Raw genomic sequence first — 16,702 nt, 5'->3', positions numbered from 1 at the left:
TTTTGTATGCGAATCTTCCATCTCACTCGCACACCGTGTGTCATTTTCATTGTGAACCACTTGTCAACACGAGATGGTATCGTTATCGCTGCGTAGTTCAATATTTTTAATTCAGAACATTCAGAAATAGCGGTTGTCTTTCATTTTGTTTCGTATTGATAAGTTAGCCTTCTGCGCCAGTGAGTGTAAAGGCTCCTATCAATAACTATCGTCAATTCGTTGCATCGCAACCTTGTATCATCGTCAAAGTATCTGTGATTTTATTGTAGAAATAGAAAAGGAAAACCATGAAGACCTTTTTGCTGGTCATCGTCGCTGTTTTGGCTGTCTGCTCATCAGCATTTGCCACACAATGTAAGTTGATTATTTTTTACTTTTTTCTTTGTGCTAATTAGTGACAAAGGTTGCCTGCAGTCTAATTGCATAGTAATAATATTTTGACAAGGAAGTTTCAACCTACGTTTTTACGGAATAGAATCTGTTTTTGATTTCAATAGGTTTTTGAATTACATTATAATTTTTTCTCAAAAATGATCTTTTTTCAATAAAATCAGTACCCTTATTATAAAGGCGAAAGTGTGTTTGTTTGTCCTTCAATCACGTCGCAACGGATTGACGTGACTTTTTGTACGGGTATAGATAAAGACGGAGAGAGTGACATAGGCTACTTTTTATCACGGAAAATCAGAGTTCCCAGGGGATTTTTAAAAACATAATTTCACGCGGACGAAGTCGCGGGCATCAGCTAGTAATTTAATACTTATAATTTTAATTCACAACTAATTACTAATTTAAGTATAGGTATATATTATTATAACCTTGATTGATTAACAAACCAACTCAGGTATAGTTAGGTACCTATGCGTTGCAAAAACCAAACCAATCCACATGTTAATTTAACTAAATACCTATCTAGTGAATAGAAATACTGTTTAATGTTAAAATAACTAAACCAGCAACCCACCCTGACTTTGCATAAGTAGTGCAAAGTTTCCATCAATATTTGGTTGTATTTTTTAACCGACTTCAAAAAAGTAGGAGTTTCTCAATTCGTTAAAATCTTTTTTAAGATTCCGTACCTCAAAAAGAACAAATAAATACTTATAGGATCACTTTTTCACTGCTTACTTTGGAATTTCGTATCTGTATTTTTCACGATATTCGATTATAAGTCGATTTCGTAAAACCTGCATCAATCATTATTACAATCATAATTGTTGTGATTGGCTGAATTTATGCGATTCTTGTTGCAACAGTGCATTGTAGCCAATAGTGAGCGAGCGTCAACCAGTAGGGCGATTGTCTAAAACCTGCATCAATCATTATTACAATCTCAATTGTTCTGATTGGCTGAATTTGTGCGATTCTTGTTGCAACAATGCATTGTGGCCAATAGTGAGCGAGCATTAACCAATCAGAGATGATTGCGATCGTGACATTGTAGCTGTCATTCTCCCGCAATCGCGCATCATCTACCTCTACAGTCCAAGACCCTACCCTTATTATAAATGCGAAAGTGTGTTTGTATGTTGGTTTGTCCTTCAATCACGTCGCAACGGTGCAACGGATTGACATGATTTTTTGCATGGGTATAGATAAAGACCTGGAGAGTGACATAGGCTAGTTTATACCGGAAAATCAAAGAGTTCCCACGGGATTTTCAAAAACCTAACTCAACGCGGGCGAAGCCAGGGGCATCAGCTAGTACATTATACTTTTCCCTAAGCCTGCTACATACTCAAAGCCTATCTTAGAATGTCTCGGAACACATATTATCATCTAGTCATCTAAAGTTATCTTATGTACCTACTTGTAATCTAACTTGAATGTTATTGAAAGGTATTAAACTATTAAAGATAAGAGATTAGGTAGAATAGGCAATCAGATCCATGTGTTCCAAATTTTAGTCTAATCATTAGATCTGACGACTTTCAAAAAATACAGTAGGGCGATTGTCTAAAACCTGCATTAATCATTATTACAATCTCAATTGTTCTGATTGGCTGAATTTGTGCGATTCTTGTTGCAACAATGCATTGTGGCCAATAGTGAGCGAGCATTAACCAATCAGAGATGATTGCGATCGTGACATTGTAGCTGTCAAACAACCGCGGTAGGGCCGCGGTTTCTGTAGATATGACAACTGACAACAACTATACATCACTTTCTGCCGCGTAGGTACTGTACATACACAAACAGAGAGACTCACACTTAGCCGTTTTATAGGGTTCCGTACCTCAAAAGGAAAAACGGAACCCTTTTAGGATCATTTTGTTGTCTGTCTGCCAAGAAACCTACAGGGTACTTTCCGTTGACCTAGAATCATTTGGCAGGTAGGTAGGTCTTATAGCAGACATAACGGGAAAAATCGAAAAGCCGTGAATGAGTGGTTACATCACACAAAAAAAAATTAAATTGTGGTCATGAACATTAGTTCATGGCCACAATTTAATTTGCAAAATTGAAAACACTAACTATTAAATTAGTGTTTTCAATTTTTAAAGTAAGATAACTATATCAAGTGGGGTATCATATGAAAGGGCTTCACCTGTTTATTCTAAAACAAATTTTTATTTATTTTTAGGCATAATAGATTTTGATTTATCGTGAAAAATGTAGAGTACGGAAACCTCAGTGCGCGGGTCTGACTCGCACTTGGCCGGTTTTTTTAATAAACTTTATCTGAACAATATTAAAGAGTACTTTAATACCTATTTATTAATATTGGGATTGGTTTTGTTATCTGCTGTAACACAAACATGAACTAATAGCCTGCAATGTGTTCTAGATAATGCGTCAGGTCAGATACGTACCTACCTAGGCGTTACTGCGCAAAATACAGACTAAGTGACTTTGTTGCAGAAACAAAAACACAAATACAAATCATTTTATTTGTTGACTGGTTTATTTATTGTGTGGATTTAGGTTTTCAAAAATCTCGTGGGAATGCTTTGATTTTCCGGGATAATAAGTTGCCTTTGTCAATTTCCGGGATGCAAGCTACCTTTGTACCAAATTTCATACAAATCCCTTAAACGGATGGGCTTTTTGGAAACAAAATATATACTAAAAAGTAAAAAAAATTTTTTTTTATTTTTTATTCAGATACAAGTTAGCCCTTGACTGCAATCTCACCTGATGGTATGTGACGATGCAGTCTAAGGTGGGAGCGGGCTAACCTGGGAGGAGTATGGCAGTTTTTATTAAACCCATACACCTAAATTAAAGAAAAATATATGTTCCAATCCATACTAATATTATAAATGCGAAAGTGTGTCTGTCTCTCTGTCTGTCTGTCTGTCTGCTAGCTTTTCACGGCTCAACCGTTCAACCGATTTTGACGAAATTTGGTACAGAGATAGCTTACATCCCGGGGAAGGACATAGCCTATTTTTTATCCCGGAAAATTGAAGAGTTCCCACAGGATTTTTAAAAAGCTAAATCCACGCGGACGAAGTCGCGGGCATCATGTAGTAGGCCATATATCGTTGCTTAACGCTCTAATTTATTTTAGGTACCAACCCTCTCTAGAAAGCTGCGGTTGTCCTTTCATCCCGATCCATCCAGTAGTTTGAGGTGTGCGTTGAGAGATCAGTCAGTATAGGCATACTGTAATATGTTTTATATTTGACGACCTCCCTGGCACAGTGGTGAGCGCTGTGGTCTTAATAGTGGGAGGTCCCGGGTTCGATTCCTGGCAGGGGTTTTGAATTTTATAATTTCTAAATTTCTGGTCTGGTGGGAGGCTTCGGCCGTGGCTAGTGTTATAAATTAAACCACACCACTTATTAAATATTCCTTTAACTTTATTTCTTTGTTATACTATACTTAAAATCTGGCCAAAATGTGAAAACGTTACAAATTTACTTTTTATGTCGCAGACAAAATTTTATAGACAGAATTTACAACCACAGATAACAAATAACATTTTAGTTCGTACACAGATATATAACACTCTCCCCCGTCCTAACTAAATTTAACAATAGAACAAAAAGATTTTTATTTTTAAGAATAAAGGTATATTTAAATTATTTTTTGTATTTGATTACCATGCCTCTTCCACTTGTACCCTTCCACGTCTACTTCGTAAGTTGTACCCGAAATAATTTCCCTACTGATTTTACCTCTTGACCATTTTTTTCCTTTTCTATAATCCCTAACCATGACCTCGTCCCCCGTATCCAATTCTAAAACTCTACCCCCCTTTGCATATTTCAGCTGTTTCTCTTGGGATTCCACCAGATTTTGATAAATAGGAGCAGGCCGTAGCAATGATAAACGGTTCCTTAGTTCCCTACCCATCATTAAGCGAGCCGGTGAAACACCACTACTCTTGTGAGGGGTGGTCCTATAATCAAACAAAAATATGCTTAAAGCATAATTAAGTGATTTACCACTCTCTACTATCTTTGTCAGATGTGATTTAAATGTCTCTACGAACCGTTCTGCAGCCCCATTGGTTGCAGGGTAGTGAGGTGAAGTGTAACTATGCTTTACACCAGTGGTTTTACAAAACTCTTGAAATTCTTGGCTCGTAAACGAACTTCCATTATCTGTCACCAGGTGGACCGGAAACCCATAACGGACATATACTTCCTTAAATTTAGCTATGGTTAAACTTGAAGCTATATTTGCCATTTGAAAAGCCTCTGGCCATTTGGAGTAGCTATCGACAATGATTAAATACATCTTCCCCAATAATGGGCCCAGGAAATCTGCATGAATGCGATACCAGGGTCCAGGTGGAATCGGCCAACACCTTGGAATTATTCTAGAAGGATTATTTCTATTCTTTAAACATAATTCGCATGAATTAGATATTTTTTCTATATTTTCATTTAATTTTGGCCACCAAAAATAGGCTTTTGCCATTTCAATCATTCTAGAAGTTCCGAAGTGTGTCACATGAAGTTCTTTTAAAACTGCTTCTCTCAAACTTGAAGGTATTATAATTCTATGACCCCACATTATGCAATCTCTATCCATGCTAATTTCGTGTCTTCGCAAATAAAACGGTTTTAAATTATCATTCACTGTGCCTGGCCAACCATCCCGACAGAATACCAGAACCTTTGATAATATTATGTCTTTTTTTGTTTCTGTCTGGATGGTTTTCCAGTTCAGGGAACTCAAGTCTGACCCCTCGAGATAGTATACATTTACATCACTGTCAGTCTTACATAAAGTATGAAAATTAGTGTTATCTTTCATATTAGGCTTTCTAGATAAATAATCTGCAGGATTTCTGTCTGTACTGATGTGCTTTATGGTATAATTAAAAGCAGAGAGGAATATAGCATAATGTTGTAGACGTTTGGCAGCCATTTTTGGAATTGCTTTATGTGGGCCTAGTATACGTACTAGAGCAGCATTGTCAGTTTCTAATTCAAACAATCTCCCATATGTATAATTATAAAATTTTGTTATCCCAAAAATTATTGCTAGTGCTTCTTTATCTAACGCAGTATATTTTTTTTCAGACTCATTAAATTTTTTACTAGCAAAAGCAATGGGCCTCACAACATTATCTAATCCTCTGTTAGAGATTATAGCTCCAACCCCATATGCAGATGCATCACAAGTCAAAATTAACGGCAACTCTGGATTATAATGTGACAAATTCTTAGCCGAAGCTAATTCCTGTTTTACTAACTCAAACGCGTTTTGGCACTCATCAGTCCAGACAAAATTTCCTTTCTTGGTACATTCATACAATGGGTACAGATTTGTGGCTAGATGTTTTAAAAATCTACCATAGTAATTGATTTTTCCAAGAAAAGATCTTAGCATGGTGATATTTTCGGGAGGTGATATGTTTAATATGGGTTCTATATTTTCTCGTATAATTTGTATACCGTCTTTGTTGATTCTATAGCCAAAAACATCAATATTTTTTCGAAAAAATTTACACTTCTCTACCTTAAGTTTAAATTCACACTCCTTTAATTTAGACAGAACACTTTCTAAAGTTTGTATCATTTCCTCGTGTGTTTTACCACACATGTATATATTATCTATAAACACTATTACATTTGGGATATTTGATAGTTTTTGTGACATTAGTCGCTGAAAAGAGCCTGGTCCTGTACTTACACCATATGGTAAAAATTTATATTTAAATGTTCCAATTTCAGTTACAATAACTGTTAGTTCTTGGGACGCTTCATCAAGAGGTGCTTGCAAATAAGCCTCTTTTAAGTCTAATTCACAATAAAATTCAGCTCCTCTCAATTTATTAAAAATGTCCTCAACATGGGGTAGAGGAAATCGATCCACTTTTAATTGGGGATTTAGAGTAACTTTGTAATCACCACACAAACGAACAGAACCATCCGGTTTTAATATAGGTACTACTGGTGTGCCCCAGTCACTGTATTTTACAGGTTCAATTCGCCCATTTTCTAACAATCTTTTAATTTCAAGATTAATTTTATCTTTAAGTGCAAATGGAACCTGTCTAACTGGTAGGCGTTTAGGTTGTGCATGGTCTTTTAATTTTAGATTTATGCATTCACCCTTTACATTTCCCCACCCCGGACTAAACACATCTGAGAACTTTTCTTTGATCAGGTTTACCGGATCATATATTTCATTTGAATTTAACTGTAATGGCCACATGCCAAAGATACTAAGGACATCTCGCCCCAATAGCCTCGGCTTGTTGTCTTCGACAACAAACAAATTCACATTTTTTTTATTGTTATTTAAATTCATTTCCATATTAATTATTCCCATGGGTTGGGTTACAGTTTGATCATAATTTTTAAAGTGAATATTGGTTTTTTTTATTTTACCGGTTAGATTTAACATCTTTAGATCTTTAAACAAAATAGTGGTTGCTTCCGACCCTGTATCCAATTCAAATTTTAATTTTAGGCCATTTACACTACCATTTACAAAACAAGGAGGTATTTTAGTTGTAGTTGAATTACAATTATAAACATTATAATAATCATCACTTTCAGGGAATAAGTCTTTTATTGATTGCTCTACGTTTCCTTTATCGTCTGAGTCGTCCTGTGTATCACATTCTAACATGTTGACCCTACGGTTTTTAGCACACATTCGAAATAAATGTCCACGCAGGCCGCACTCCGAACAGAATTTATCTTTCAATGAACATTCACTCTTAAGATGATTATTTTTTCCACAACAAAAGCATTTGGTTAACTTACCCATAGGTGTGGTACCTGTGGATTCACTCTTTGGCTTATTAAATGATTTATTCCTTAATTGGGTACCTTTCCTAATTTGAAACATACTACTAGTTTGCTCTTCGGCTGGCTCCTTAACCTTTGAATGTAATAATGCTGACTCCACAGTACGGGCTAAAATTATTAATTCCTCTAAATTTTGATTACCATTTTTCAAAAGTTCAAACTTGATTAAAGATGAAAATACACCATCTATTAGTTTTTCTTTCACTTGATCATCATAGTCTTTAAAAGAGCATTTTTTTGCTAATTTTTTTAATCGGATAATGTACTCTTCTATAGTTTCATCAGACTTTTGATTACACTTCCTGAATTCTGCCCTATCTAATGCCACTGAAGTTGATTTTGCATATCTAACCTCTAAAATTGTCAATAATTCAGCAAAGGTTTTCTTTGTAGGTTTCTCCGGCGCACACTTGTGGTTTAGAGTATCGAACACTTTTGGTGTTAATTTTGTAATTAATAACGCTACTTTCTTCTCTTCTGGTACTTCATTTAAAGTAATTAGACATTGCAGCTGAGTCTCGAAGGTGTCAAAATCACGGCCATCGAACGGCTCAATGTTATAAATATTTACGGACATCGTCGGAGGACTTTGTAGCCCTTTTATTTCTGAATGATCTTCACCCAGCAGTTGTTTTACTTCCTCCAATCTAGATCCACTCTTGACTACCTCTCGTAAAGTCTTACGAAGTTCCTCTATTGTTTCTACATCCACCACCACTTGTAACTCTTTACACAGCGAGAGTAATTCGTTTTTTGATAATTTTTGTAGGAAACTGGTCTTTTTGTCAAGAATTTCTCTATAATAGAGGTTTGCGTCCATGGAGTTGTCACGAACCACGCCAATTTACCTCAACGAAGTTGTAGATGGTACAGTACGCGCGGCGAGAGTTTGGCTTTGACCGTTATTGCGCAGAAATCAGAAATTGGGTATCAACGGGCAATTAGTGGGGTGCGGGGCGGGTGTGTAGGCGCACGCGGTGCTCTGATTGGCGCTCCACTGCTCCGACGTACCGCGCACTCGTGTTGTACAATCACGTTCACAAGTGAATTGCTATTTTCGTTAATTGTTTATTGTTGTCGATTGTTATTATTTGTTGAGTTTGTTTGTTTAAGTTTGTCAGTTAAGTTTTTTTTGTTAAATATTAAAAAGTGATTTGAAAATGCGTAAAAAAAACATTGTTTTAAAAAGGCAAGCACGGAAAATGATATATGACGTGAATTGCTTTTTAAAGAAAGAAGCTGACGAATGTGTCGATTCATTGAAGCAAATTCGAAGTCAGATTGAGGAAGTTGCTTCTTTACTCAGTCAGTCGGAGAATAACCAAACTATACAGACTATGCAGGTAATGAAAACGGAAACTGTTTCTAAATTAAATTGTGTAGTCAGTAAATTAGCTAAAATTCAAAAACGGACATCGGAGGCCACTAAGACTTCAATTGGAACTGTAAAAAATATCGCAAATCAAGCCAAGAGTTCCGATTTGCTAATTACTTTCAGAACACCTGGAAAAAAACGTCCCAGAGCTAAACCAGTTACGAATATTGATAATTTTGACCAAGGTATTATAAAAAGATGTATACACAATTTTCACAAGACGAATAATGAACTTCCCACCATTGGGAAACTAAAAAAGAAACTTGAGGAAGATATAAACTTTAAAGGGTCAGAAACAAGTCTTCGTGTAATTATAAAGGAGTTAGGATTTCGCTGGAAAAAAACAGAAAACAGCCGTAAATTACTAATAGAAACATCGAATATCCGATTACAACGCATTGAATATTTAAGTAAAATAAGAAAATATCGACAAGAAGGAAGACCCATTGTTTACACAGATGAATCCTACGTAGATTCATCGCACTCAACAACCAAAGCCTGGAGCGATGGCCCTACGGAAGGACTAAAAAAACCCATTTCTAAAGGACAACGAGTCGTGATAGTCCACGCAGGATCTGAAGCTGGGTTTATACCAAATGCTTTATTAACTTTTAAAGCCGGCACCAAAACAGGGGACTATCACGACAACATGAATTACGAGAATTATGAAAAATGGCTTAGGACACAATTAATTCCCAACCTACCACCCAATTCTGTAGTGGTTGTCGACAACGCTTCATACCACAATAAACAATGGGATTTAGCACCGTCCTCCAATACCAAAAAAGCCGATATGCAGAATTGGCTAACTGATAAAGGCATACAATATGATTCAACAATGCTCAAGCCACAATTGTACAACTTGATAAAAGCTAATAAAGAAAGATTTAAAACTTTTTCAATAGATCAAATTTTAGCAGAAGCAAACCATAGCATATTGAGATTACCGCCTTACCATCCAGACCTCAACCCCATAGAAATGGCATGGGCTACTATTAAACAATATGTAGCTAGCAAAAATGTTAAATGGAATTTACAAGAATGTACCAAACTTATCAAAGAAAAAGTATCCTTAATGGGTGCCCAGGAATGGGGAAAAATATGTAAAAAGGTAAAAGATATAGAAGAAGAGTACGTCAAGAGTGACCATGTAGTTGATTTACTTACCGAGCAATTTATAATTCGCGTCGATGATAATTCCGAAGACGATGATTCTGATGATGGTTATGAAGATGATGATGATGACAACTGCAACCGAGGAAGCCCTGAACCCGGACCCTCAACAAGCAAAAGACGTTGCACAATTTCGTGTCGCGGCAGCACCACTGGACCATGCGGTGATTTCATAGAAGGCGTTAAACCTTTAACTGATTCAGAATCTGAATAGCACTGCTGCTAAGACTTTTTTTTAATGTTAACTTTTGTATTTAATAATTATTTTAAGTTTTCTTTTGTTTGTATGTACCAATTTTACATGTATCTTGGAATAAATAATTTTATTAAAAAACAATTATTTAGAATTTTCATCGCTGTCTCTGTAAACTTTAAAAGGAAATAAACATTTTATATAAGTAAAATAACTATCAATAGTTTTAATAAATGAAGAAGTTTATCTATTTCGTATTATTTTCTAGCATTATTACCACTGTACATGAATTTTGACCCACTCAAATATCCAACCTGGTACATAAAAAAGGAAAAGTATTGTGTGCGTGACAGTACCCATGCGCAGTAATCCCCTCCACCCGAAGGTCAAAGCCAAACTCTCGCCGCGCGATCTGTAACCGTCTTTTTGCACGTATGAATCGTCGCCAATTTGTTATAAATTAAACCACACCACTTATTAAATATTCCTTTAACTTTATTTCTTTGTTATACTATACTTAAAATCTGGCCAAAATGTGAAAACGTTACAAATTTACTTTTTATGTCGCAGACAAAATTTTATAGACAGAATTTACAACCACAGATAACAAATAACATTTTAGTTCGTACACAGATATATAACAGCTAGTTACCACCCTACCAGCAAAGCCGTGCCGCCAAGCGATTTAGCGTTCCGGTACGATGCCGTGTAGAAACCAAAGGGGTATGGGTTAAAAAAAAAACTGCCATACCCCTTCCAGGTTAGCCCGCTATCATCTTAGACTGCATCATCACTTACCACCAGGTGAGATTGCAGTCAAGGGCTAACTTGTATCTGAATAAAAAAAAATAAAAAAAATGTAGGTTGCAAACGCATCAAATTAGAAGAAAGGTAATGCAAAATTATGTAGGTTAGATTAAGAATTATTATTAAAACAATAGCATGTAAGATTTAGTTACAATTACTGTTAGTCCATAAGTTGGTTGATCATAAGACATCACTCAATAAACACGTCTGCACCAACGCCGTCTCTATCATTTAACCACCAACAAAGAAAAGTTATATTTCAATACCACTCTTACCGTAAATAAATTAGTTTTTCTCTTGCCCAGGTAATGTGAACCCAGTAAACATCCCAAAGCAATGGATTACCATGTCGCAAGGATGCCGGAACGCGGTGCATAAACAGATCCAGATGGAGGTAGCCGCCTCCGTGCAGTACTTGGCCATGGGCGCGCACTTCTCCAAAGATTCCGTGAGTTGTTATTGTGTACTGAGCAATGGATCACCATGTCGCAAGGATGCCGGAACGCGGTGCACAAACAGATCCAGATGGAGGTAGCCGCCTCCGTGCAGTACTTGGCCATGGGCGCGCACTTCTCCAAAGATTCCGTGAGTTGTTATTGTGTACTGAGCAATGGATCACCATGTCGCAAGGATGCCGGAACGCGGTGCACAAACAGATCCAGATGGAGGTAGCCGCCTCCGTGCAGTACTTGGCCATGGGCGCGCACTTCTCCAAAGATTCCGTGAGTTGTTATTGTGTACTGAGCAATGGATCACCATGTCGCAAGGATGCCGGAACGCGGTGCACAAACAGATCCAGATGGAGGTAGCCGCCTCCGTGCAGTACTTGGCCATGGGCGCGCACTTCTCCAAAGATTCCGTGAGTTGTTATTGTGTACTGAGCAATGGATCACCATGTCGCAAGGATGCCGGAACGCGGTGCACAAACAGATCCAGATGGAGGTAGCCGCCTCCGTGCAGTACTTGGCCATGGGCGCGCACTTCTCCAAAGATTCCGTGAGTTGTTATTGTGTACTGAGCAATGGATCACCATGTCGCAAGGATGCCGGAACGCGGTGCACAAACAGATCCACATGGAGGTAGCTGCCTCCGTGCAGTACTTGGCCATGGGCGCGCACTTCTCCAAAGATTCCGTGAGTTGTTATTGTGTACTGAGCAATGGATCACCATGTCGCAAGGATGCCGGAACGCGGTGCACAAACAGATCCACATGGAGGTAGCTGCCTCCGTGCAGTACTTGGCCATGGGCGCGCACTTCTCCAAAGATTCCGTGAGTTGTTATTGTGTACTGAGCAATGGATCACCATGTCGCAAGGATGCCGGAACGCGGTGCACAAACAGATCCAGATGGAGGTAGCCGCCTCCGTGCAGTACTTGGCCATGGGCGCGCACTTCTCCAAAGATTCCGTGAGTTGTTATTGTGTACTAAGCAATGGAACTCTTTGATTTTCCGGGATAAAAAGTATCCTATGTCACTCTCCAGGTCTTTATCTGTACCCTTGCAGAAAATCATGTCAATCCGTTGCACCATTACGACGTGATTGAAGGACAAACCAACAAAGAAACACTTTCGTATTTATAATAAGGTTAAATGACTAATATTCCCCTTTCCTCTCCAACTAAGCGTCAAGCTTGTGCTAAGAGTAGGTACGACAATAGTGCAACGGGCGGGGTTTGAACCGTCGACCTTTCGGTTTTCAGTCCACTCCTTTACCCGTCGCCCTTAAAGTCGCATTTGAAGTAGATTTTTGAAGTCTTTTTTGTCACCAGGTGAACCGCCCTGGTTTCGCTAAGATGTTCTTCGAAGCCAGTTCGGAGGAACGCGAGCATGCTCTGAAGCTGATCGAATACCTGCTGATGAGGGGAGAGCTCACCACCAACGTCACCTCTCTGATCACCATCAGGGTAAGAACTCGAAGTACTTTAAAAAAATACATTAGCGCTTGGCTGCAATCAGACTCACTGGTAAGTGATGATGCAGCTAAAGTGCCCCGCAAACGGTCAAACACGCCGTCAATCAAATTTGCCAAACACGTTGTTTGTTTGACAAACACAGCCGTACACCTTCAAGCAGTTTGACAAACAAATTTGCCAAACACGTAGTTTGTTTGACAAACACGTAGTTTGTTTGACAAACACGCAAACACGTTGTTTGTTTGACAAACACAGCCGTACACCTTCAAGCAGTTTGACAAACAAATTTGCCAAACACGTAGTTTGTTTGACAAACACGTAGTTTGTTTGACAAACACGCAAACACGTAGTTTGTTTGACAAACACAGCCGTACACCTTCAAGCAGTTTGACAAACAAATTTGCCAAACACGCAGTTTGTTTGACAAACACGCAAACAAGTGGCCCTTTGTTCTTATTTGAATATTCTAAGCCTTTGTCCTCCAACAGCGCCCCCCTGTCAATGTCATTCAAGTGCCAAGAGAGCCTTGTGGCACTGTACTTACTTTTTTTGTCCATTGCAGCCTCCCGAGCACAAGTTCTGGGCGTCCGGTCAAGCCGCGCTGGAGGAGGCGCTGAAGATGGAGACGGCGGTGACGAACGCCATCCGCAACGTCATCATCAAGTGCGAGCACGACCGCGAGGACAACGACAACAATGACTATCACGTAAGATTGCATTTTTTTAGTCCACCCTGTAGTCAAGTCTTTTATTTAATTTATTTTTTTAGTCTATCGAGATTTATATTTATTAATTTATTGCATTACAAGAAAGCATCACCAATATTTAAGCTCAAAAGGGTTAGAACTTGGAGCCGTAAAGCCAGGCCAAGAGAAAAAAAAACACCAATTGGTACTGATTCTGAGCACAACTAAATTTTAGAGCATTCCCATCTTCTTCTTACTAATATTAAATTAAAGGACAGACATAGTTTAATTTAGAGTAGTCAGACCTCGTCCTAAGCCTAGCGTGCACTAAAATTTAGAGTCTTTAAATGTAAAAATCATGTTCTGTCCTTTTTTAGCAATATTAAAAAGAAGAGGATGCAGATAAATTTACTTTAGCGAAAAACAACAGAATCAGCGCTGTTGTTTCAATTTTTAATCTGTTTATATTTTGACTTTGACAGCTCGTCGACTACCTCACCGGAGAGTTCCTCGAAGAGCAATACAAGGGACAACGCGACATCGCGGGCAGAGCCTCCACGCTCAAGAAGATGATGGACCGCCACTCCGCCCTGGGAGAGTTCATCTACGACAAGAAACTCCTTGGCATGGACATCTAAAAGCCATGAATCCAAGCCATATTATATTGTAGTTTAAAAAAAACAAAACGTCACTTTTGTCGTATGTCACTTTAAAAATATAAATCTTTTCTTTTGTTTTTATTTATTTTCTTTTGTTTAAAAATTAACCATAGAAATGTCGAAGAAATTTAGTTAAAACAAAAATGTAAAACCTTTAACATAGAAAGCATAATTTATTCAAATGAAAATACAATAAACAAAAATACCAAACTTATTCTAGAACATAAAAATTACAGATCGAAAATATCATCTAATATATAATCTGTCTACACTTTTTTTCATAAATTGTTAGATTTCTGTAGATTAATGGAGCTACAAAAAAAATTAGGATTCATGCTGTCGTCATTGTTAATAATAATATATTCATTCATAAAATATTCAAGTATTTTTTGGTTCATTGAATAATAATATAATCTTTATTATCAGCCATTACATCCCTATTTACAATAATAATTTTAGATTTGTATGTAATTATGCAATATAAAATTTTCGTTAGGACATTCTAGTTTCAAATACTTACATTTTGTACAAATAAGTTGAACAAAAGTTAATCTTTTCGTTTTTAATTTTTTTATCAGTACAAATTTTACTTTCTTTTTTTTTACTACATGAAATGCGAAAGTGAAAAGGTCAATCTAGTAATTTAAGGCTTTCCTAGGTGTTAGGTAAAAATGTAGTATAGTTTTAAGTTTAATCAATTAGTAAATCTAAAATTTTATAATTTATTAATTTTTACGCTGAGAAAGACGATTTCCTTCTAAATACCTACAATCATATCGTATGTTCAAAATTCCCGCCATAATTTTTCGTAATTTGCAAAAGGATTATACGTATTATAGCTATTATTACCTTTATCAACTTTTTAAATTTTGAGAAATAAATATTAGGTACTTCCGTCACAATTTGTGTATTATTTTTATTAGTCCCTTTTTCCTTCAACTAACGACAGGTTGAGATGGCAATCGGGGCGGCAGCACTCGCGAAGCCCCTGCGCCAACCCGTTGCGGGTGTGCGGAGCCCCTGTCTTATCCCCGATTGCCATCTCGACCTGTCGCGGACTACTTTTGCACGCACTATAGGTAGGTATAGTCCGTACAAAATAACTCCTCGCGCGCCAATTTAACTATATGGGTCAACTGTCATGTCAAAAGTACAGTTCACCCACAGATATGTCCAGATTTGCAACTAGCGTGGCCCCTCAGTCCCTCTCGCTCAAGCAGATTCTCTTACTTGTGAAATGTCATTCCTCCTACACTTCACGTTGTTTGCCAAATACTCACATACAAATACATTTTGACAAACAAAAAAAAGTGCCCACGGTGATAAGGACAAAACATAATCATTTTGTCACGTTCTAACAAGAGCTTAAATGCATTTAGCTATCTCGCTCTAACTGTAAGTGTCACAATAGGGCCACTTCTAACAGAGTTCACCTTTACAATAAGGACTAAAATCGTACTTTTGACATGAAATTGGACACAAAGTTTGGCGCGTGAGGAGTTAAATTTTACGCGTTATCAATATACTTATAATAAAACTGTAACAGGTCAAATTCTGTACATTGAAGATATTTTGAAAATTTTTTTTCGAGGGCACTCTATAATCGATACTGAACACAAAACTGTAATTTTTTTCATTTTTGTCTGTCTGTCTGTCTATCTGTCTGTCTGTCTGTCTGTCTGTATCACGGCCGCGCATCACGCTGAAACTACTGAATGGATTCCAATGAAACTTGGTACGATTTGAGGTCATACTATGAGGAAGAATATAGGATACTTTTTATCCCGAAATTCAGCATGGTTCCCGTAGGAGAGGGGATGAAAGTTAAAATGTATACTGAGTTGTAATTCATTAACGCGTAGTCCGATTTCATTCATTCTTTTTTTGTTAGAAAGGGGATATTTTAAAAATTGTTCCGTAAATATTTCAAGGTAATCGGTTTTTAACCGACTGTCAAAAATGAGGTGGTTCTTTTTTCTACATCCATTTTTTCGAAGTTTCTGGACCGATTTGCAATTTTTTTTTTTAAATCAACAAAAAAGTTTTCGTGGTGGTCACATAAAAAATTCTGGATTCAACTCCTTAATCCTGATGCTGCAGGGTTACTGCCCGCCTGAGTTATCAAGATTCAGGAAGTGTTCATAGTGAATTCATATTGTAGGTACCAAGCAACGACTTTATTCTCAGACTTCAAGTCTCAACTCCTCAACCCTGATGATGTAGGGTACAGCACTCCTAAACTATAATGTTTCAGGAACTGCGGATGATGCAAAATTATTTTAGGTACCAAGCATAGGCTACATCATTGAACTTCGAATCCTAACTCCTCAATCCTGATGCTGCAAAGTACTGAAGTCCTAAATCGTGGGGATTTTAGAATTTCTGATAGTGAATTGATATTTTAAAAAAAATTAAAAAATTTGAATCGACTGTTAGGCGGAACGAAGTTCGCAGGGCAGCTAGTACATAATATGTTGCTGCCAGTCAGTCTGTAACCTTTCCTTTCATATTTGTTAGGAGATAGACCATAGGTACATCAGAATCTCATGAAATGAAATGCCAAAGTTAGCAACACTGTACTCTGTGAAATTGTGAATATCCCATGTATGTACATGGGATATTCACAATTTTTCACAGTACTCTGTGGTGAATATTGATAATTCACCGCAATATGCA

The 16,702-nt window shown here is 37.4% G+C and overlaps 2 protein-coding genes across 3 annotated transcripts; both read left to right on the top strand.

Moving 5' to 3' along the window:
• The first annotated feature begins 34 nt into the window (after positions 1-34).
• Positions 35-14,928, top strand: Fer1HCH (Ferritin 1 heavy chain homologue). Of its 2 annotated transcripts, XM_034982440.2 has the most exons (5): positions 35-354; positions 11,074-11,216; positions 12,539-12,673; positions 13,245-13,388; positions 13,850-14,928. In XM_034982440.2, exons 1-5 carry the CDS (start codon positions 288-290, stop codon positions 14,003-14,005), a joined length of 645 nt encoding a protein of 214 aa, XP_034838331.1. In that variant the 5' UTR covers positions 35-287; the 3' UTR covers positions 14,006-14,928. The 2 variants fall into 2 exon arrangements, with proteins under 2 accessions (XP_034838331.1, XP_034838330.1); XM_034982439.2 differs by lacking the exons at positions 35-354; positions 11,074-11,216 and adding an exon at positions 11,912-12,175.
• Positions 8,039-10,361, top strand: LOC138404117 (uncharacterized). The gene is made up of 3 exons (XM_069507350.1): positions 8,039-8,107; positions 8,453-8,563; positions 8,816-10,361. The coding sequence occupies exons 1-3, from the start codon at positions 8,039-8,041 to the stop codon at positions 9,980-9,982; spliced, it is 1,347 nt and encodes a 448-aa protein (XP_069363451.1). The 3' UTR covers positions 9,983-10,361.
• Positions 14,929-16,702: the final 1,774 nt, after the last annotated feature.

This window comes from Maniola hyperantus, chromosome 26 (assembly GCF_902806685.2).
Source record: "Maniola hyperantus chromosome 26, iAphHyp1.2, whole genome shotgun sequence".
NCBI lineage: Eukaryota > Metazoa > Arthropoda > Insecta > Lepidoptera > Nymphalidae > Maniola > Maniola hyperantus.
The sequence above is the reverse complement of the archived record's forward strand: the minus strand, read 5'-3'. Positions and strand labels throughout refer to the sequence as shown.